This window comes from Alligator mississippiensis, chromosome 5 (assembly GCF_030867095.1).
Source record: "Alligator mississippiensis isolate rAllMis1 chromosome 5, rAllMis1, whole genome shotgun sequence".
In the NCBI taxonomy this organism is placed as follows: domain Eukaryota; kingdom Metazoa; phylum Chordata; order Crocodylia; family Alligatoridae; genus Alligator; species Alligator mississippiensis.
This window is the reverse complement of record NC_081828.1, coordinates 82,960,133-82,982,094: the sequence shown is the minus strand read 5'-3', so window position 1 is coordinate 82,982,094 and position 21,962 is coordinate 82,960,133. Positions and strand designations below refer to the sequence as shown.

At 44.6% G+C, this 21,962-nt stretch overlaps 1 protein-coding gene and 1 long non-coding RNA gene across 8 annotated transcripts in view; one reads left to right on the top strand and one right to left on the bottom strand.

Annotated features, from left to right (window-relative positions):
* The window catches only part of LOC109282616 (uncharacterized), a 43,112-nt gene extending 24,054 nt beyond the window's left edge, over positions 1-19,058 (bottom strand). Inside the window, exons 1-3 of one of the 5 annotated variants that reach the window (XR_009462479.1) lie at positions 15,208-19,058; positions 5,396-13,451; positions 3,320-3,435 (exon numbers count right to left, since the gene is read on the bottom strand). This is a non-coding gene — a long non-coding RNA (uncharacterized LOC109282616). Of the gene's footprint in view, positions 1-3,319; positions 3,436-5,395 lie in introns of all 5 variants that reach the window. The other 4 variants (XR_009462480.1, XR_009462477.1, XR_009462478.1 and 1 more) reach the window with 4 other exon arrangements.
* The window catches only part of TEX10 (testis expressed 10), a 126,115-nt gene that overhangs the window by 89,540 nt on the left and 14,613 nt on the right, over positions 1-21,962 (top strand). For 2 of the 3 annotated variants that reach the window (XM_014603036.3, XM_006260385.4), the window contains exon 12: positions 20,373-20,453. In XM_014603036.3, coding sequence (XP_014458522.1) covers positions 20,373-20,453 — 81 coding nt within the window. Of the gene's footprint in view, positions 1-3,338; positions 3,417-20,372; positions 20,454-21,962 lie in introns of those variants that run through there. The other variant, XM_059728551.1, reaches the window with a different exon arrangement.

The window sequence follows — 21,962 nt, the reverse complement described above, 5'->3', positions numbered from 1 at the left end:
TAGATTCTTTCTGTCTGGGAGACTTGTTTTTCTTTCAGACCCAACATAGGGATACCAAACACTTAAATGCGTGTATTGTATACACTGATTATACCTCAGGGAACACAGCTCCCTTTTCATATTGTCTGTTTCACAAATTTGTCAAGCTCCCTTTTGAATTGGCTTGGGTTCCTTGCCCTCTTTAGTTTTACTCAGAAAACAATTCCAGAACTTGATCCCATTGATTGTTAGAAACCATGTTCTAATTATCTATGTAATTTTTTTTGTGACCAGCTTGTAGCCCTGGTGCCTCTGCTGAGTAACTCTCAAGGGGCTGTGCCTCTCATTGTATGTTTCAAGTGGTGCTTTTAATTTTATTCAGCTATTTTTTCACAAAAGCCATTCAGGGTGACAATGATGTGCAGGCCATTTAACAATGGGCCTAGCACTTAACATTGCACGTTCACTGAAGAACCAAAAACAGTAAGGGGGAAATAACCCCAGGTTTTGGAAGTTGAGAGGGTAAAAAAAAAAAAAAAAGTTTAAATCCTGGCTTGGAGAAGGGCAGCACCTTTTCTCAATATCTACTTTTGATGCAGTGAACAAAACTTATTTCCATGAAGGGGGAAGAAAAAAACTGGAATCATGGTGATGTTGTCTAAGGATATGATTGGAAGTTGTCAAATACAGTTCTCTGAAGTTTTTCAGAAATATGTTTTTATGTAAAGACTCAAAAGAGAAAAGGTGCTTCTGCTTCCTGAGGTATGTAGTTGCCTGTGAAGGCTTGGCCTGTAATAAAAAATGTGGCTTTTGAAGGACCTAAGCTTTCATGAGACACTGCAGTGATTTCCCAATCAAAGATGTTTATTTTTGTGGGAAAGCTGTAAGTTTTGGAGGGCTACTTCCCCAAATTGGATAAAAGAATCCATATTTTAACCTGTGAGCTGTGCATCTTCACATACTTCTTTAGTTTCTGCAAACATATCTGTTTTCTTTTTATCTGCCATTCTATTTATGTTTGTTTCATGGGTTTCCAAACATGTAAGTTATTGTCTCCAGCAGGAGTGGGCAAAGTAAAGCCTGCAGGCTGGATCCACTCTGCCAAGGCATTTTATCCGTCCTGCAGTGAGGCTGGAGTGGTACAGTAGCTGGACTCTGTTTCCTGGCAGCCCTGGGGTGGCTCCTTCTGGCTCTTGCTGTTGGACCTGGCCCCCCTGCCCAGGCACCTTGTCCTGTCTGCTTGCACCTGTTGCCAGGGGTGAGACCTGTGCAGGCAGGGTGTACAGCCAAGTGGATGGGATGGGGTCGTGGGCAGGGAGCAGCATCCGGGAGTGAGATGGGCAGGCAGGGCTGGGGATTGGAATCACAGTGTGGTAACAGCATGGGGCCAGGCCTGGGGCAGAGCCACAATCTGCTGCCAGCATGTCCCTGCAGCGAGTGCCAGTTCCATGGGTAGGGGTGTGCGGGGAGTGGATCGCGGCTCTGCCCTGGGCCCTGGCCCCACGCTGTCACTGTCTCGTAATCCCGATCTCTGTTCAACTGCCAGCCCTGCCCACACATCCCGCACCCAGATGCTGCTCCTCTCTCCCCCACCCTTAACCCCGTCCCATCTGCTCAGCTGCATGTCTTGCCTGCATGGGTCCTAGCCGTCTCCATGGAGAACCTGGGATCGCTAGGTGGTGACAGCATGGGCCTGTGGCCTAGGACCCAGGGCAGACCCGTGATCCACTCAACACGCACCTTGCCCACAGAACCACATGCAGGGAGCAGATCACGGATCGTGGCTCTGTCCCAGGCCCAGCCCCACACTCTTACCACCCTGTGATTCCGATCCCAGCCCCGGCCCTGGTCCTCCTGGATGCTGCTCCCTGCCAGCCCGCAACCCCATCCCAGCTACTTGGCCATGTGCAGGGGCCACTTGGGGAGTTATGGTGAGCTACTGTTGGGGGGTGGTACTGATCCAGCCTGTGAAAGCTCACTAAAACTCCCAAAGTGGTCCTCTGGCCAAAATAATTGCCCACCCCTGGTCTACAGGGTATCAAGAATTAAAATAATAGATGTTTAAAGACCAGCAGCTGCTTTTTTTTCTGATATGGATTTTCTTTAGTTTATGAATTGCCTCCGAAACATGAAAAATTCTGTAAAGAACCAATACGTTAAGAGACATGAATGGAATTAATCAAGAAGGGGGAGATGCATGCCAAAGCTAGTAAAAAAAAAAAAAATAATTTTTTTTTTTTTTTTATCTGAGCTAGTTTTTGACAGAAAATTGGGTTCTCAACAAAATAAACCATGACATTGTCTCCTTTGACGTTTTTCTTAGATAACCAAATATCTGATTAACTAAAAATATACAGGCTTCGGACAAAAACCAAAAATTTGCTTTAGGAAATACCATGTCCGTGTCTGAAAGTGGGTACCTTGTGCCCCATTCCTCATGGTGGGCTAAAGGGGATGCACCATGTTCATGTGAATCCCGCGGTTCACTGCAGTATTTCAGCAAGTGGGCAGACAACTTTTGCTTCATGGGAAATGTAGTCTAGTTAAGGAAGCCTGTCCCAGGGATAAGAGTAATGGCATGAACTAATCCAAACTACATTTCCTGTGAGGCCTCGTGATCACATTTCCTCATGTAAATATTTGCTTTTATTGGAGAGGTGTCTTTTTTCTCCCCTGAAAAGTCAAGTTTACTTCAGAATAATAATAATAATAAACCCTATCTACCTCCAAAAGATGGTGCTGATTTTGGTAGAAGCAAATGATAGATGAATTGATGATGAGGGAAAGGGAGGAGCATGTTCCAGCATGGTCTGTTGAATAATTAACTTTCTGAGCTTTATTTGATAGTTAATAAATATATAATAAATAAATATTAAATTTATGTGACCTTCCCAAAAAAGAATCAAGGCTGCTTGCAGTAAGGAAGCAAAGGAATTGATAAAACAAGAGAACAAACCAGCTTATGAAAGCAAGTAGAATATGTGGGATATAAATATAGTAATAACAACAACATTAACATTATTCCAGTTTCTCCTTGCTAGCTCTAAACACTTATCAAAATAGGCTTCTTTAAAATTTTGATTACGCCAGCTTTGTCTAGGGCTCTGTGGTGATACCCTCATGTTATTTAAAATACTTGGGCAACTATTTAGTATTTTTAATACAAGGCACACAAGCCTCCAGTAATTGGAATAAAGCAGCTCTTAGACTTCTAGATTTTCTGGAGAATTGAATTCCAAATATTGGACAGCTATAAGTTTTGGGACTTATTTAAGGGAAAAAAACATTAAGGATGGAAATAAATGAGAAACTGAAGGTACTGGACACTTAGTATACTTACCTGTTTGTCTGTTTTCCAGATCCAGTGGAAAGTGATCTTGGCTCTTTGGTATTTGAAAGAAGTGTAGGGCATCTATTTGGTACAATCATAAATCCAGACTCTTCATTTGATATGAACTGAAAATATATAAATAACACAGATTCAGCAGAATGCGAGCCACATATCTGGATAAGGCAGTTGTAAAAAGAAAAATGGTAATTTCAGGGCTGGATTGTTCAGTTGAAAATGTGCTAGAATTCCTTATTTTGTAATTGTTAGCTTTGTTTGCATGTGGTCATGAATAGTAAGTGGAACAAGAGGTAGAAAATTTAGTGCTTCTAAATCAGGGGTGGCCAACCTGTGGGTCCAGAGCCACATGCGGCTCTTCAGAAGTGAATCTTTGCACAAGCACTTCCATTTGGGAGCTGGTCACCTGGTCCTCTGGTGTTAGAGGATTTGCAGATTGCAAGTAACCTGGTGGAGCCAGCAATGAGCACACCACCTCCATAGGTCCCACAGGGTCGCACAGGATATTAGCAGCAGGACAGGGAATTCAGCTCAGGTCTTCTGGGTCCCGAGCCAACATCCTTACCACTGAGCCAACCTTCCTCCCCATTTAAGATGGTAACTTTTTTTATAGAAAGATGTTATTTTTGGGTGAATGTGTAGTTTTATATTCATACTTGGTTACAAAAGTTTATAAATGCAGAAGGCTTGGCTAACATTTTTAGTAACTTATACTTAAAATGATAGCTACAATTTTATTAAAGCCAGTTGTTTAAGATTGTCTCCCTGCGGCTGAAATGGATGAGACTCCTGAATAAATTATTGCAGCTTACAGCAACAGGAGTAAGTTCAGGTTTTGTTCATATTAACTAGGCACATAATGTGTGTCAAGTAATACTGTTCCATTCCTCTGTAATTGAATTGCCCTGTCAGTGTCAAATGGAATAATAATAATGGAAAAGCAGTTTATTAAAGGCAGCAGTGTGTATGTGATGATTTTTGTTCTGTGAATTTAATGTCTAATGGTGTGGTGTCAAGAGATTTCTACATAAAGGGCAGTCCACTTTTTTTTTTTTTAATTCTGCTTGAAGCCTGGATTCTATAACAGTTGTCTTATTTGACTGCTACAGTATACCAATAACCTGACCTGCATAAGGCATATACAATAAGATATTTAAATTAAGAGGACCTAAGTTGGGGGACTCAGGCTCATGTCAGCAGTTATAAAGAGCCTTGTATCCAAAAGCCTTGGAAGAAAATGGAGGCAAAAAGGCAGAAGCAACAACTTCAGTGCAATTAAAAAAATGTATGTCAATGCAGTTACCATTGCAAGATGGACAAATATTTTAGGTCTTAAATTGTTACAAGCTGGAAACACCAATAAGGAAGAGGATCCAGGAACTAAAGTTGACAAACTTTTAAATAAATAATATCTGATAGTGGATAAGAAACTGAACACTGGCATGGCTAAATATTCTGAGAGCAGATAAAAGATGAAAAGCCATGAAAAGAGCTTGTATTAGTTTTCAGTAGGTTGGAATACTTGCTGTTTTGGGGTATATACATAGAGCACACATTAAAGAGTCCTGTAAAATCTAGAAGAGATTATCAGACAGAGACTTACAAAGCCTTTGTCTACATAGGCAAATCAACTGAAGTGCAAAGTCATGCATCTTAATACTGTACTGAGATTGCAAACAGAGAGAGAGAGATAATAGGTCATTGTTTTAAGGAATGTGCCTTTGGACTTTTGTCCCAACAAAAGCCTGATTTCTGGTGTTTGCTGTGTTCCAAATCCAGATTTAAAAAGGAGAGACAGAAATAGTTCCCTCTCCTGGCTGGTTGCTATTTTACCTGAGTTCTTAGTCAATGATAGGCCACAGTGTAATTAAGCTAATGGCTCACATTTTCAGTGCTAGCTACTAATCACTTGCAAGGATTTCCAAGTAGATAATCCAGGGCCACCACAAGACAGGTTACTTATGTTTCAAGCCTAGACCTACATAGTTTTTAAAACATAGTGTAGAGTCTTATCTATGTAGTATGATGGAACATTCATTGAAATATGTAGCTTGAGGGTAAGTAACTCACAGCATGCATGGTTATATATAGCATCCACTTCTTCTACTGTTGGAGTCAGGATACCAGGCTAGATGAACCATTGATCTGACCCAGTGTGGAACTTCTTCTACCACAAGTGACATGAACAGCCTGTGTGTGGCATGTGGCAGATCAGGGGAGGAGCAGAGAACATTGCGACATGGAGCTGAAAGCAGAGCAACAGATCAGGCTGGGAGCACAGAGCAGGGAGCAGAAAGTGTGACAGATCAGGCAGGGAAAGGAGATTGGAGTGGCATTTGGGAAGGGTCCAGGGCTTATCTTGTGATACCTGCCAAAAAGGTTGGCACATTGTAGCTGATAATGCACGTTGTCTGTCTTGAATTAGAAATACATTTTTATTCTTCTCATATTTTAGAAACAAAGAACTTCCATATAACCTATTACTTTTACTAAACCCCACAAATTGTAGTATGTGGAGCTCCCAAATGCAGTTGTTTCTCTCAAGGTAGCCGGCTTCATTTCTTTTCTGCTGTTACTTTTTTAACAAAATATAGGTACTTTTATGAAACCTGTTGAATGCCTTGTACAGTGTGCCAGTGTGAAATGTATAGCATACTCATTTTATACCAACTCCTTCATGTGGACACTCTTACCTGCACCTGAACTGTGAACTTCCCTGTGTATATAGACCTTACATTGCAGGACATATATACACTCCTAAGCCTGCACCTTGTGAAATTGTAAGGTTTCACGCCTACTGCTGGGTTGGGGTGGCAGTGTGGTCCTAGTCCATTGCTATAGCTCCAGAAATAGAAATTTGAGCCCTGTTCTGCAGTTGGGCCAAAGACTGCCCCCAGGTATAAATGAGTACTAAGTTAAAAGGGCTGGGGAGCAGAGTGGCAGGACATAATGCTAGTCACATTTTTTTTTCTTGTGTATCATAGGCTACAGAAACAGATGCCCTTCAATCTCACTAACCTCAGGGGGTGTTTGATTCAAATAAACCTTTGACTTCCTGTCTACCAGGCAAATGGGCATACAACAGGGAACAAGGCCTAGGGAAAGATGCAAGAGGGAGTTCCTTACAGCTACTATGTGAGAAGCCCAGAAAATGAGACCTGTACAGGAGACAGAAACCAGCTGTGGGACAGGCTCAGCTGGAGAGGGGTGGGGAGCCCCAGAAAGGGGATTTTTAAGGGCTGAGAGTCTCTGGAGTAAAAGACTGACAAGACCATGAGGTATAGTATGACCCTATTGGGTTGCTTTGTTTTGAATTTTGTGAATAAAGCCGTGATGGAGAACTAGAACTGCTCTGTGCAGTGTATACCTTTGCCTTCTCTTGCATTGTGCCTGAGCTGATGAACTTAAAACAACCTACCTTTGTCACGAGAGAGAGAACAGTTAATCATACCTACTGGTTATAATCACTTTAGAAAAACTTCATGTCCCTGGAAGAAAATAAAGGTTTTGTTTTTTCTCTCTGTTTGGTTGCATTTATTTGGTACAGATGTTTTAATGCCTGCTCTACAATCATGTCATTAAAACTTTCTGCAGTAAAGTATGGTCAGTTGGGATGAAAGTCATGAAGTGGTGTAGGTATGATAGTGCTGGGTGTGAACAGACATTTACTTGAAGTGGTGCTCTGGGCTGTGCACCAGCTTGTAGTGTTACAAAGGTTTCACCCCTGCTTCATCCAAGATTAAAGTTGGGATGATTTAAGAGATTTATTGTGTCAGGCATGCATACATAGCAATTGGAGTGTAGCAGCTACTGTGCCATCCTGATAGCATCAGCTACCCCTTCCCTTTTGAAACCTCTCCAACTGAATGTTTGTTCATGCCTCAAGTGTCTCTCTGCCTAAACGTTGGGCACCTGGGTCTTGCAGTGGAATTCACAAAACCAGTTTGGGGGCTTAAGTTCCCAGCACTAAATAGGGAGATTCATGTTGCCCACAGCTGGAGTTCAGATTTACAAGCTTAATTAAGAAAATGTTAAAATTGGGTGGAGGTGGGGGTGTTGTTTTTGTTTGGTTGTTTTTTTTCCCCATGATGTTGCTGGTCTTCCTACAGCGGTGTTATAGCCGCAATGGTCCAGGGATTATGCTAGAAGCAAGGATTTCTTAGGGTGATTTTTTTTTAAAAAATTGAATTAACTGCATAGTTGGGATATTTGGACAGGCTTTCAAATGCAAGACATTCTTCATCATGGACCTCCTGGAACTTTGCATTCAAAAGCTAGTGTAACTCTATACCAATTATGCAGTTGGTCCAATAAAAGGTATCATCCCAAGAAATCCTTGCCTCTTAAATGATACAGTAGAATTATGCGAGAAACAGTACCCCGTGCATGGTTACATAATTATAGGATGGCAAAGCAATCTTGGGCATTGTCTTTAGCATGCAGTCTACATTTGCCTAGAGCAAAGTATTGTCAATAACATTTGCAGTCTTTATTAGAGTCTGCAGCATAAAAGGGGGGTGGGGTGTCTCTTTCACTTAATCCCCCTGCCCCCTCCCCCCCATTCACTTCTGGCAGGTGCTGGACTGTACTTCATCAACTTTTGCTTCTGGACTTCAGTAAAAGCCTACTACCAGTTATCAAAGGGGATGGTTGCATTGTTGATAAGGATCTTTCACTGTCCTCACTGGTTACAACAATATCTTGGTATAGTGGGCTGTCACTGCCTGGGATGGTGTAGTTTACTGCCTCACTCTCATGTTTGGCTTGTAAGCATACAGGATGTGGGGCAGGGTCTCATTCTTGTAGCCACATCTCAGGCATCTCTTGTCCTGGTTGTCCTAGCAAATGGTGCCCTTTAGCAGGAGGCTGTTGAAGCAGGGCCCAGGGGATGAAGCCCAGGTCCACAAAGTGGGTGAAGCAGGACATGGTTGCTGACATCCTAATGTGAGGTGACCTCAAAGACCTTGCCCTGGTCAGGGTTTTCCTTTCAGTTGCTGATATATTTTGCCTGCGCAGTCTCTTTTAGGAGCCACTCCAGGTAGCTCCTCACTTTAGGGGTGATGATCCAGTTGGCAGTTGAGGCTGAGAGCAGTGAGACTCCCTGCTCCTCCCACTCCTTACACCACATTCAGCAGCAACTGATACTCTTCCCAGGGTGTCATGTGGCACTGTTGGCATGGTCCCATAGCAAAGTGAAGTTCCTGCCATCTTGCCCAAACTCTCCTTCCATTGATCTTTTTAGGAACATGGATAGATTGTTGTTGGATGGCCAGGGGATGACTACACCAGGCATTAGGAAATGCCCAAGAAAGGGGTGTATTCAAAGTCCTACTTCTGTCCCAGACTTACATGCCTCCTCCTATCCCTGAGTTAGGTACTTGTGTGTGACTAGGATTCACAGTCTGCAACCCATTCTTAGAGTTGGGTACCTTAATCCTGTCTTTGTGTAAAGGTGATTGACGTACTCTTTTTATTTTATTTATTTATTTTTTAAGATGTAGATCGGGGCAGGCAATTATTTCAGGCGGAGGGCCACTTACTGAGTTTTGGCAAGCCATCGAGGGCCACATGGCAGCCAGGGGCAAATAAATATTAATTTTCTAAATTTTTTATGGGTCCCGCGGGCCAGATGGAATGGCTTGATGGGCCGCATCTGGCCTGTGGGCTGCATTTTGCCCGCCCCTGATGTAGATGGTCCCTATTTCCAATGTCATTTATGTATTTTATCCAGTGACTAAGACAAAATGTATAAGTAATCCCCAGAACTCAGGAATCACTCCTTCCCAGAGGAATCCTTTCATTGCTGGCCTCTACTCAGGTTGCATCTTTCTTGCTGTTTTACAGTCCCTCTTGAATGCCGGCTAAGCTTCAACAGGAGTGGTGTAAGTGCTGAACCCCATACTATAAGCTGGTCTTAGACATGAACAAAGCATGCCTATCAGTTTGGGCCCCTGAAGAAACTTAGGCACTGGAGCACCTAGTTTGTGAAATCCAAATGGCCATAAGCCAGTCACAGGTGCATAAATACTCAGCTCACCCAAGATATCAGTGCCACTGGCTATTTGCAGTAGAAGGAATTTGGGCAACTACGTGTATTTTCACTAGAAAACTTAAGCACCTAAGTGGCCAGAGGCTGTGTATATGTTAGTGAGTTTTCTTGCTTCTGTGACTCGCATTCCTGCATTTCGATACTTAAATTCTATCCAAGTCCTGCTATGCACCCAAGTTCCTTTGGGAATCTCACCCTTAGTTCTTATTCTTTCGTAATCACTCTAAATCCTCTGAAGTAGAGCACTGTCTGGTTAGAATGTGTGTAATGTCATGCAAGTATCTTCTTTTAATTGTTTGTGGCTCTAAAATACACTCCTGTTTTTCTTGCTCTAACACAGGGATGTCAAACATACTTGGCTCTGTGGGCTGAATCTGGACTGCAAGGTTTCTTGCAAGGCAGACCCAGACCCACCCCTGCTATTCTGTGAGCAGCAATGGTGGTGGGGCAAGTGACACTATGAATTCAGGAAACTGAGGGATTAACTCAGCCCTTGCCTTGCTCTTCAGCTGCTGAAATGCATTCCCAATGGGGCTCCATATCCTGGAATTTGGTGGCTGGCTGTACCCCACTCATGCTGCTCCTGAATTCCTGACTCCTTCAGGAGCCCCACAGCCCAGATGACACTGCTCCATGGGCCAGATCTTTGGCAGGGGGGCAAGCAGCTGCTTCAGTTACAATTCTGGCCCTGGGCCAGTGCTGGGATCAGAATTGCAATTGCTTCCTGTCCCCCCTACTGTCCTTGCCCTTGCCCCCACCTCCTCTACTTTACCTTCTGGCCTGGGCTCCAGTTCCAGGGTCTGGCTGAAGCTGCTGCCGCCAGTGTTGCAAGCCAGGCTGTGGACAGAGCAACTAAGTGGTCCCTTCTGTGGGCTGGGGCGGTGATGGAGTCCTCCACAAGCCAGGAGGAAAGGCCAGTGGGTGGGAATGGGGGAGGTGGAGCATAGGTGGGGAGGCAGAGGCTGTGGAGGGAGGGGGAAGCACCAAGGAGGCAGGTACCAGGGGTTGGGGGCAAGTAGACAGGTCCTGGGGGGCAGGGACTGTGGGAGGGAGTTGCTGGGGTGTGCAGGCACTGGGTGGGGGGGCAGGTAGTAGTGGGGATAAGTGGTGGAGGGATGGGTGGGAAGAGGCAAAGGGCAGGGTAAGGCTGCTTAATTCCCATCCCTTACCCCTCTGGCAGTGCTTGCCCTACTGCTGCAGTTGAGGGATGAATTTAAGATGACCCTCCAAAAACTAGATTTGACACATGGAAAATTATAAATTTGTTACTATTTTCCATGTGTAGACTCTAACTGGGGGGGAAGGGAATCTTAAATTCGGAGTCCTGTTGGATTTGGGTAAATACATTTTCAGAAGCAAATTCAGTCTTGCTGGGCATGTCTACATGAGACGCCTACTGTGCATTAGCCTAGGGGTGCACTGATCGAGGTTTTTGGAGGCCAATACTGATAGCTGATATTTAAGGAGGCATATCGGCTGATACTGATCTGATACAGTTGCCATCAGGTGGTAAGTCTGATGTGATGGAAGGGGAGAGAAGAGGGAAGGGGTGTGGGGGGGCAGATTAACGCCACCCATGGTGAGGGAGAGAGGGGGCGGGGGTAGGCGCTGCCCAGCTGGGGTGAGGGTGGGGCGCGGGACACAGGCGTGGCTCATGGGGTGGGGGCAGTTCCCTCTGCTGCTTGCATCCTGATCGGACCGATGTATTGGTGCACCTCAACATTAGCCTAGTAACACTGCGCAGAAGCAAATCAGAGCACAAACAGTGATAATTGTCACAACCCAAAGTTGTGATTTTTTTTTGTTTGTGTGCGCGCTTCGGCACCGCTAAATTATTTCCCGCCAATTTGTCACTTTCTTTGCATGGTAGAGTTCTCTGCTGCTAGAGAGAACTCTGGTGCAACGGGGGATTTCCCGCAGATTATAGCTTCTTTGCAGTGTGCATCTCTTTTGCATCGTAGTGATGCACGCTGTAAAGAAGTTCCCGCCATTTGTATTAAGATTCGCGCCACGTTATTGGCCAACTCCTAATATAGGCACACATGGCGGCTAGCGATTGGCTTGCTAGCCGTACAAAAGGCTTGGGTAGTTTCCGCCCAAGCCAGAGGAGGGAGGACGAGAGAGATTCTGTGTGAAGATCTCCAAGCGCTGCGGACCCGACGCGCCTCCCCTAAGCAGGCAATAGAGGCAATAGAACTGAGCCTACGGAGCTTTCGCTTCTCGCCTCTCCCTGTCGCCGAGCGCAATCCTAGACGTATCCCTTTCCTGTAACCGGACCCGCGGAGCCTAGCAAACTCTGGGGAAAACTTATCGGACCCGCAGAGCCTGAATAACTCCAGGGAAACTTTTCGAACCCAACTTAACCGGACCCGCGGAGCCTAGCAAACTCCGTGGGAGCAATCGATTTGTCAGAGTCCTCCAACGAGGGTTCAAGCGGGAGCTGTGCCTGGAAACCTGTCCAGCCTACACCAATACCATCTTTGGGTGTAAGTAAACAATCTTTTCAATCAACCATTACGCCTCCGTAACTAATTCTAACTTGCGTGTGCTAAATCGCCCCACAGTTCTTTCCGGCCCCGCGTGCCCGGGCTGCTGGCCACAGCCCGTGTGCAACGAAGACGGGTCCGGTACGACCCCGGTTCGCCCCCGGTGGCCAGAATGGGATCGGAATCACCACCGCACAAGGCAACGAGGGCGGGATCGGGGCCCGGCCCGCACAATAATAACCTGCTGTGCAATATTATTAGGATAATGCACAGTAAGCATCCCTAAATAACCATCTGCCGGCGCTAATACACAGTAACTCTAGGTACTGCATATTTAGGTAATACATTGTTAAGCAAATACTGAACTAAATTCACAGTATCTAAGGCACATTAATGAACATGTAGATGCATCCACTTGATTTTATTTAGTTATTTACTTATTTTAATTACCCTTCTAAGTAAACTTTGCTCTATGACTATTCTTTCCTAAAAGCACTGAATCAGGAATATTTTTAATAAACTTAGCCAAGCCAGAACAATAAAGAACTCTAGTTATAAGCAGCTTTTCCAACAACAGACCACTGTTAACAATACTTTTTGTCAGATCTACTATTCCATAGAGAAGCGACAGCACGTGACAAGACTATGCACTGCTGGATAAGCCAGGGAACTTCAGGGGATTTTAAAGGCAAGCTTCATTGCCTGCCCTGTCACCTGAAAACTTCTCATCTTTGTTCTCTGCAGTTACATGTTTCAAATAGAACTTTATCTTGTGTCACAAGTTACCTCACCATACGGTCTGGGGAATTGGCAACTGTAGTACAGCCTGTTTCTGTTCAGATTCAAGCATCTGGTAATAATCCAGTGTCATAAATTGTAAATGTACTGACTGGTGTTTTTAAATGTCTGCGTTAATGTCTGTTTTTATAAAGTCACCTCTTCGCTTTACTTATCCACTTTCTTTTTCAGTGCTATTTGTCATTCGTGTAATAAATACTATGGGTTAAATTTTCCGCTGCCTTGACAGCATACAAAGACAGCAAAGAAATGGCCACTGTTTTGTTGCCCTTTTTGTACCATCTCTTCATGTTCACACTTAACGCGTGTCAGTGTGCACATCTTTGAAAAGAGAACACTGCAGCATAATTAAGCTTGGAATAATATGTTGGCTTCCACAAAAGAATTGGGAACATGGGGTAAAGCAATAGGTGAGAGAATTGCTTTGACATGTTAGAGAGCACAAAGGAACCGTGACAGGGGAATCTGCTACAGTTCTAATGGTTTTAATGTATGTGGTCTCATTGTGGGATCTGGATCTGAGCTGAGGGAAACAAAAAATATGGAATGATTTTAAAATAGCTTGAAAGGATTAACATAGTAACCTGTTAACCCTTTCCTTATGCCAAGCCTTTAATTTTATTATCCACAAATAAAGGAGTGATATGAAATAAGCAAAAACACAATCTTCTGCCCCCGTATCCTCTTTCATAGCATAGTAAAGTTAAAGACTTTTCCAGTTCAACTTCTCACCTTCTTCCCAGATGGGTTCAAATGGAGACTTGAGGTCTGTCTCTTCTACCTATGATTGTACCTAGGAGTAATGGCAAATGCTTTTCAGAGTAGAACAGGCTGCAGAGCAGCACCGTACAACTGATGGTTGCTAACAAAGATGCATTTCAATCAGACAGTGGAGACCAGAGCAGACTGCTTGAAGCATGAGAGAGGGATAATCCAAATGTAGAAGAAATTCTGAGATGCAGTATATCAATAGAGATTGCTGAATAGTTCCTGTCGCAGGGCACCTCAGTGCCTGCTCCTAGAGAGGAGAAACTGCCAGGGAGAGCGAGCCCTGGCAGAGCCTAAGGAGCACAGCTACGAGCTGCCGGGGCAACTAATCGGAATCAGCTGGACAGAAGGAGGCAGGGCCTGGCCCTTATAAAGCCCAGGGCTGAGGCCAGGCTGGCAGTTCCCTGCCAGCAGCCAGAGAGGCAGGAGCTCACGGGGCTAACAGCAAGTACTGCTCGAGCGGAGTTAAGCCACGATGTTAAGTTACAGCCAGGAGGCTTGTGTTGTGTTCGGTTAATGTTTGTATTACAACCGGAGGTTTGGGTGAGGCTGTAGGGGTTGGAGGAGGCCTCATAAAGGGCCCCACGGGAGTGTGGGGGCCCCAGTGCCCGAGGAGGGCGCAGTGTCCTCAGCGGGGACTCACAAGGGAGTGTGAGGCCCCAGCGCCAGTGAGGGCGTGGTCTAGCGCCAGGAGGGCACATCATTCTTACAGCGCCAGTGAAGGCGCAGTTTATGCGCCAGTGCAGGAGCAACTGGCAGCGAGGAGCGCAACCAGTGGGTTGCGGACGAGGAACACAGACCCCGGGTTGTGTGCGGGGTACATAGACCCCAGCCCCAGAGAGAGGGGCAATTTTATTGAGAAGCCCAAGGTGGGCGCGGCGAGCCCCAAAGAGGGGGAGTGCCACATTAGGGAGCCCAGGACGGGTGCGGCAGATGACAGCAAGGGCATCACTTGCGGGGTGCATAGACCCCAGCCCCAGGGAGGGGTGATTACTGAGGAGCCCTAGAGTGGGGCGATACTGAGGAGCCCTAGAGCGGGGCGATACTGAGGAGCCTGGTAACAGGCCTGCACTTCAGGGAAACCCAGGACAGGGGCAGGGTGCCGCGGTGGACCCCGACGGAAGGGGTTAGTGCCACAGAGTCCCAGAGAAGGGCAAGGTGCTGCGGTTGCCCCCGAGAGGACGGGGAGTAGCAGCGCGGTGAGCCTGAATCAGAAAGGTGGGCCCAAGAGACCGGTGGCCAGAGAGGACGTCCCAGAGGGGACTAGCCGAGTATAGGGAAGGCCCAGAGTGGGCTGGACGAGTGTCCCAGTGAGAGGCTGGGTACTAGAGAGAGCCCAGAGTGGGCTAGACTATAGAGGCGGCCTGGGAAGTGGGCGTGCAGACATACCAACGTCTATTACATCTGTGAGGCTTGGGGCATGGTATTAGGGGCTGGTAGGAGCCACGCATAGCCCATAAGGCTAGGGTGTCCGGGGAACACCCACCATAGCGGGAGGCCCCCAGGGGGTCCAGGAACACAAGGGTACAGAGGTCCCGAGTAGCCGTGCCCAGGGAGTCATAGGCAGCCCCCCAACTACAAATACAAACATCAAAGACGTGGCGGGCGAGAATAAGAGGGTGCCTTGGGCCGGCCTTGACACGGAGCGAGGGACCTCGAGGAGATCACGGCCCTCCTGAAGGACCCCGCCGTGACAGTTCCCATAATATAAGGATCATCTTGAATTTCTTTCTTGTACTCTGTTTTACTATCTGTACCCATTAACCTCTGGAAGCCTTTACGTTTCCATTGTGGGTCTGATCTCCAGCTTGAATGGTCTGCTCGTGGATTATTTTTCCTGTTCCTCCTCTGTTTTAATTGCTTAATCTTGACTTCTTTCCCTCTGTCTTCATGTACCAGATTGGAAGTAGAAAGCAGCCTGCAATGAAGGGTGGAACCATTTACCAGCCTTGCAAAACAATAAAGCACCTCCTATTTTAATTGTGTATCTCTTATTAATATAGTAGTTGGTCAGTAGAACATTGAGTGTTGGTTGGAAAATTTGCCATTGAATGGTTTGCAGTATCCTGAAAGGTGTGTTGTATTGTTCCTGTGGCTACTCCCAATATGTGAAAGTACCCTTCACTATCTCTTTGATGTAATCTGTTCAAGTGTGACATTTTATTCACATAAAGTAAACTTGTAGGAAATTGCTTGTTTTAGGACTTAATTTTTATACTGTTTTAATATATCTGTTTCCTCTGTCCATTCACTCTGATATTCTGAAAAAAAATTGCTCTGGCCCTGACCAAAAACCAGTTTCTTATGAGTATGCCAAAAATGTGATAAATACTAATCAAATGTAAAACAACGAGTTAGCTGTGACATTTTAGCATGGAAATTAAACGCTATGCAAACCCTTGCCTAAGGAAATACGTTGTAAGAAAAAATATTAATTTTTATGTGATAATTAAGTTTTCTTTGCTTTTCATTTCTATGTCTAACCAAATTTGAGTTTCACTTTTATAAAAGATGTTGTTATTATTGCACAGCCATTTCAAACAAATTTAATTTATATTAATGAAAGTGATTGCCATTATTGCTTTAGAAGTGTAGATCTAGAATTGGACTTACCCTCAACTAACAACAAAAATATTCTTGTAAGAGACTCAAAGAAGATTAAAAACATAACTTGGCCAAATGTTCTTGACACTAGCATAACCCTGATAAGTAAATACCTACAATTCCGCATGATTATACTTTTCACTTGCTGCTCTGGGATTTTCCATCATAGGAAGCAAAGAAACATAACTGTTATGCACTAGTCTTGCCCTTTATTATTGAAGAGAGAAATCTTTCTGGATTGATGGGATTCTGTCTTCAGATTAAGAACACGGACTGGAAGGGGATAGGCAACTATGTATCCAGAGTCCAAAAATTTGTTCACTCCAGCCCTTCACCACACTCAAAATAATACTATAAAAACAAAACCCAGCACAACTTGCACGTGTTCCAGGTAAAAAGTAGTGGTGACAAAGGTACCACGAGTGTTCTGCAGTTGCAGAGAAGTTACTGGTTAACATGTAGTTGGGTAACTCCAGAGGCTCTAACATATCTGTGATTCTTGTAAGACTTGCAGGAATTTTAGTAGGATTTTTTTTTTATCAGGTGAACCTGATAAGCTTGCCCATTAGTCTTTAATAATACCAATCACATGCTGAGTTTTGGTTGAAACCAAAAGATTGAATCACTGTTTAAAATCATGCCCTAATTGATGCCCTTTACATGCCATAAGTGGTTCAGTATCTTGATAAATCAGGTTGTTTTTGACAGGAATTAGTTCCTTTTTTTAAATAATTGGTAGATGTGACTACTTATACACCATTTTCTTGGAGGCTCCTGAGGTCTGAATTTACAGTCCTTTTTTGATATCCCAAAGCATTTTACAGGTTAACCCTTCTTAACTGTTGTTCAAACTGCTTATATGACATTCACTTTAGCTTGTATCTTAAGTTAAAGTGCAATAGTAGTTTGAACATTTCATGGCATTTTCAAAATCATAGCTGATGTTAATCTTAGAATCCTGTCCAAATTCAAGGGAATTCTGTGAAGTGTCGTCTTTTTAAAACAGCATGGAATCAAGACTCCTAAGACTGCTAGCATTGACACGTTGGTGTATGTCACAGTTTAAGTACAGTATATGTTGCTTGAGTCGTCTTGGATTCATATTGGAAGACATGTTTCAGTATTTTTTTACTTTAAATTGTCCCCATGGTAAAAAATACAATATTGTATCCTTCATTTTCCGTCTTGATCTATGGTTATGTGTCTTTAAAAACCATTAGAAGTAAAGATTTGTGTGTCCTCTAGACACTAGCGGCATGGGGGTGGGGAGGGTATTAATTTATTTTTTATGCTGTCAGTGAGAAGTTTACTTATTGTGACTTGTTGAAAAATGGTTCTTGGATACTTGTTTGAATACTGAGCTGAATTCTGGGTGCTGCTTAACTTGAAAAATCTTACTTGAAGAATTTCATTCCCTCTCCTTGTTAAGTTGGTCAGTGATAAGTTGGGTTTTTGTTGCTGCAAAGGTCTCTTCTGCTTTTTTAGTGTAGGTGTTTGTATGATTTGCTAACTTAACTTCAACAGAGATCTTAATTTTTTTGTCTTTCTGCTTGCTTTCTGGCTTCATCAAGGACTAAAGAAGAAGTTATTTTATCTCATTAATGTGGCTTGTTATATTTATCAAGAAATTGTTGTTTGCTATTTCTATTACATTGCATCTAGTGGCTCCTATTGAATAGATTTGGGCCATTTTGGGTGCATTCCCATGAGCATGCATATGCAGTTTGTGGTGCCTCAAAGCTGTTTGAGGCACCACAAACTATACATAGCACATGTTTACCTGCTGCTGATTTGCAGTGCAGCGGGTTTTTCTGATGCTGGGATATCCCCCGTGTCAAAAAAAAATGCTATTAAAATAAAAAAAGAGGCACAAATGGCAGTGTGTGCAACCAGAGCCTGGCCAGCCAGAGCCTTGCTCTGGCTGCCGGCCAGGTTCTAAGCAGCCAGGTTGGCACCACCGCTGCCCTGGGAGGCCCCTAGGACCCCAGGTAAGGCTTCTGGGGTCAGCATAGGTGCTGGCTTCAGCCTCCCTTACCCCACCCAGTTCCTTTTGCTGTGCACTAGAGCAGTGTGCAGGGGCATGCCTGAGGACAAATATTTGTCCTGCAGGAAACGCGCACCCCTGCACATGCGCTCTTGGGCATCCAAGACAAAGGATGATGGGTGGAATGATTTGCCCAATGTTACAGCCTCCTGTAATCCCCGCCCCCTCAATATCCTATCCACCAGATATATCCAGTGTTCAAAAAAGTTTTGTTCAATGGGCTTGGCAATTTCTGACATCAGCAGTTTCCTACATGATGCTAACGGTTATTTTTTGGACTTAGAATCCAGGCTGCTTTTTAGACATCTGTATTCAGTACTTTCATGAAGAATTCCTCTGTGGGCTGCTAGTAATTGATGTAATTTTTTTAGAGGTGCACTGATACATTGGTCCAATATCAGATTGGCACCAATATAAAGAAAATTGCTTATATTGGAAACTGGCCTGATGTGGCTGATAATTTGGCTGATAAATGCCTGTGCATGCACATAGCTGCAGCGCCGCATATAGGTGGCATGAAGCACAGATTAGCAGTGTGGAGAGCTGCATGCAGCTGGTAAGTCTGTTGTGGTGGAAGCGGGGGAGGGAGGGAAGGGGTGTGGCAGGGGCAGGTCAAGGCACCTGTGGTGAGGGAGTGGGGCTGAGGCAGGGAAGCATGAGATGAAGCTGTGAGTGGCTTGTCTGGGCAGGGAATGCGGTTCCTGCCGCTGCATGCATCCTGGGAGGGCATGGGGGGGAGGGGGAGGAGGTGCGTGCCCCTGGATATGCACTGGGCACAGGTGGGGTGGGTTGCTGCTGCAGGCTGGGTCTGTGCCAGGCTCTTTCTTCTGTGTGTGTGTGGGGGGGGGGGGGAAGAGTTGGGTTAGGCAGCAGTCCTGGGAGGGGAGCCATGAGGGGGCTATGGTGAATTTTGGGGTGGCTGCAATTCCCACCCCGGTAGCCATCTCCCAGTGCTGCTGCCGCCCACCCCAAGCACAGCCTGGCCCAGCCCCAGCCCGCATCTGCAGCCTGCCCCACCTCACGCAGATCCAGGGTCACACGCCGCCCCCCTCCCCTCCCCTCCCCTCCCCTCCCCTCCCCATCCCCCATGTCCTCCTGGGGTGCATGTATTGGCACGAGCTGCCCCTTCCCACCCCCTGCTCCACCATGCTGGGCAGCCCCTGTCCCAGGGCCAGTCTTACTCCTTCTCTCGCCGCCTTGATCTGCCTCCCCACGCCCCTTCCCCGCTCCCCTTCCACCACAATAGACTTACCAGCTAGATGCAGCTCTTTAAGCTGCTGGGCTGTGAATCAGAAATTGGACTGGTATCAGCCAATGTGCCTCCTTTAAAAAGGCTATCAGTAGTGGCCCCCAAAATCCTTATTGTGCACCCCTAGATTTTTTAATTGTGAAGACAGTCTCATCAGGTTATTTTTTGTTATTTTTTTTTCTGGCAATTCTCTTGGCAAGGAAGATGGCTCATTTATGCCTGGCTGTGTTGGTAGCAAAATATTTCAGATAATTTATAAATCAAGATTCTTCTTCCTAGTTCTTTTTTTATATCAGCTTACAGTGGGACATATTTTTGGTAGGGTAGAGAAAAGGCAAGATAAGATGCAACTTTGTTTTGGTCTTCTACTTTTCCTATTGTGTTTTGCTTTTCTTTCTTCTCGGTCAGGGGCAGGCAATTATTTTGGGCGGAGGGTCGCTTACTGAGTTTTGGCAAGCCATCGAGGGCTGCATGACAGGCATCCAGGGGCAGATAAATATTTATTTTCTATATTTTTTAGGGGCCTTGCAGGCCAGATGAAATGGCCTGGCAGGCTGCATTCAGCCCGTGGGCTGCATTTTGCCCACCCCTGCTCTTGGTGCTCTTCCTGCTTGAGTCGGGTATTTGGAGAGGAATTCACAAAGTTCTTCAGCCAATGGGAAGAGGGGTATAGGTTTGCTGCAACTTCCTAGTCAATGGATTTTCTTTTTCTTTTTTTGCCTTCACAGTAGTCCAAGTTCTAAAGGGAGGGTAGAAGTACTTTTTTTTTTTTTTTCTTTCCAGAATAGGGAAATGGAGAAAAATGACCACTCATTTTTTGCTATATAACTTCATCTTTTTAACATCGATAGATTAATCTTATCAGTATTACATTTGTAATTTTAAAGAGTGAGTATCTCAAGAAAGAGATCTGTTTTGGTCCATATATGACTCCCATCCGTGTGTGTGTGTGTGTGTGTGTGTGTATGCAAGATGCATAGAATGTTTGTTGTTATACTTACGTAATCTGACTCAGATATCTAACTTTTATTTTTGTTCTATTAAAACAGGTGGTGTGTCACAGCTTGTCTACCATTCCTTCACGAAGTCAGTGTTTTGATATTCTTCAGAGTGGCATCTGTAAATACCTGGTAAATCACATTTTTTTTCCTTGTATCCAAATACATATGCACTTTAAAGCAGTTCATAGTAATCTTTATAATATTAATCATTAACTCTTGTACCTAGTGCTCCAGTATAGCAACACAGCTCAAACAAATATTTTCAACGCCAAGATTCTCAAAAGGAACCAGTAAACTTTGCTTGCCCATCTTAAAGGGGCCTGTTGTTTTTTTCAGAGGACTGATGTTCAATACTTTCTGAGAACTTGGTGCCATTTTCAAATTAAATAAACAAACGTAGGTGATGGACAGATTCAACAGTTGAAGCACTTCAGACATCTTTGAAGCACTCTCGAAATGGCTGGAATGCTCCAAAAAACCCCCTACCTACTATTTTGGAAACACTTCCATTTTGAAGCTCTTTTAGTTATGCCCGTATGCTATAGGAAATGTAATAGTGGGCTGTTAGTTGTCAAGCATTCCACAATACTGTGCACCCTACCTTCCTAACCCCCTACCATATTTGAAGTGTTTCAGATGTTATGTCTGCTCATACCCAGAGGCATCCAAACACAGTAGTCTGTTCTATATATTTTTAAATATATCATTGTATTTTTTCAGAATGCAAAGAATATAAGTTGTGAATTTTTTAGTCAGCCTGTGTTTAAATACTTGATGTTATCCTTATATGTAAACAAATGCAGTTCCACTTCTCTCAATCCCTGGGTTCCCAAGTCTCGAAATGGAGGTCTGGGGTAGTCGTGGGGTTTTTAGCTTCTTCAGTAACTGATCTTGTAAGTCTGTGTAAATTAAGACTGCCAAGTTCTGTTATTGAGGCACCCTTGTGGTCCTACAAATCTTTGTGGGTCATCATAGGATGGGAGACCTCCTGACTCACCACTGGAAATTTATTGGATCAAGGCTTCCATTGGAAATGGTGACTTTCACTTACAGCTGTGTTCTGTTCTCCAGTTAAGGGTTGTTGGTAAACTTTGAGCTTATATATTCTGGCAAACACTTAAGTTATTTCAGAGCGAAGACTTATTTTGCATTTCCAGTACTGGATTTTCCTGCTCATTTAGCTGCTTCCCTGGGACTCTTAATCACGTTGCTGATAATGACTAGGAGGTAGATGTTGGTAGTGGTGGCTGTCCCTTGATTCGAGGATGATCTCTACCACAGCTCATTGACATGCCTTGAGGTGATTTCAGAGTCCAATCCTTGAGCCACAGACCCATCCATAAAAGTTGTAGGCTTTTCTGCAGGGGAGAGTAGGCTGTAAGTTAGGATCTCTCTCTTTTTCCTTCCTCTGCGCTCTCTTCTCTGCTTCGAGGGCAAGATGCTTTGCCTCGAAACAGGCTGCCACTTGGAAGGGGTTGTGGTGCCATTGGAGTTGGTCAGCAGCCAGCTATTCCTAGCTCTTAATGTCGACTTCAGTTTTCTTGAGGTATGCCATCATTGTGTCCTTGTAGTGTTCCTTTGGCCACTGCGAGATCTCAGGCCATTACTTAAGCTGCAAGTAGAGTACTTTTGGGAGCC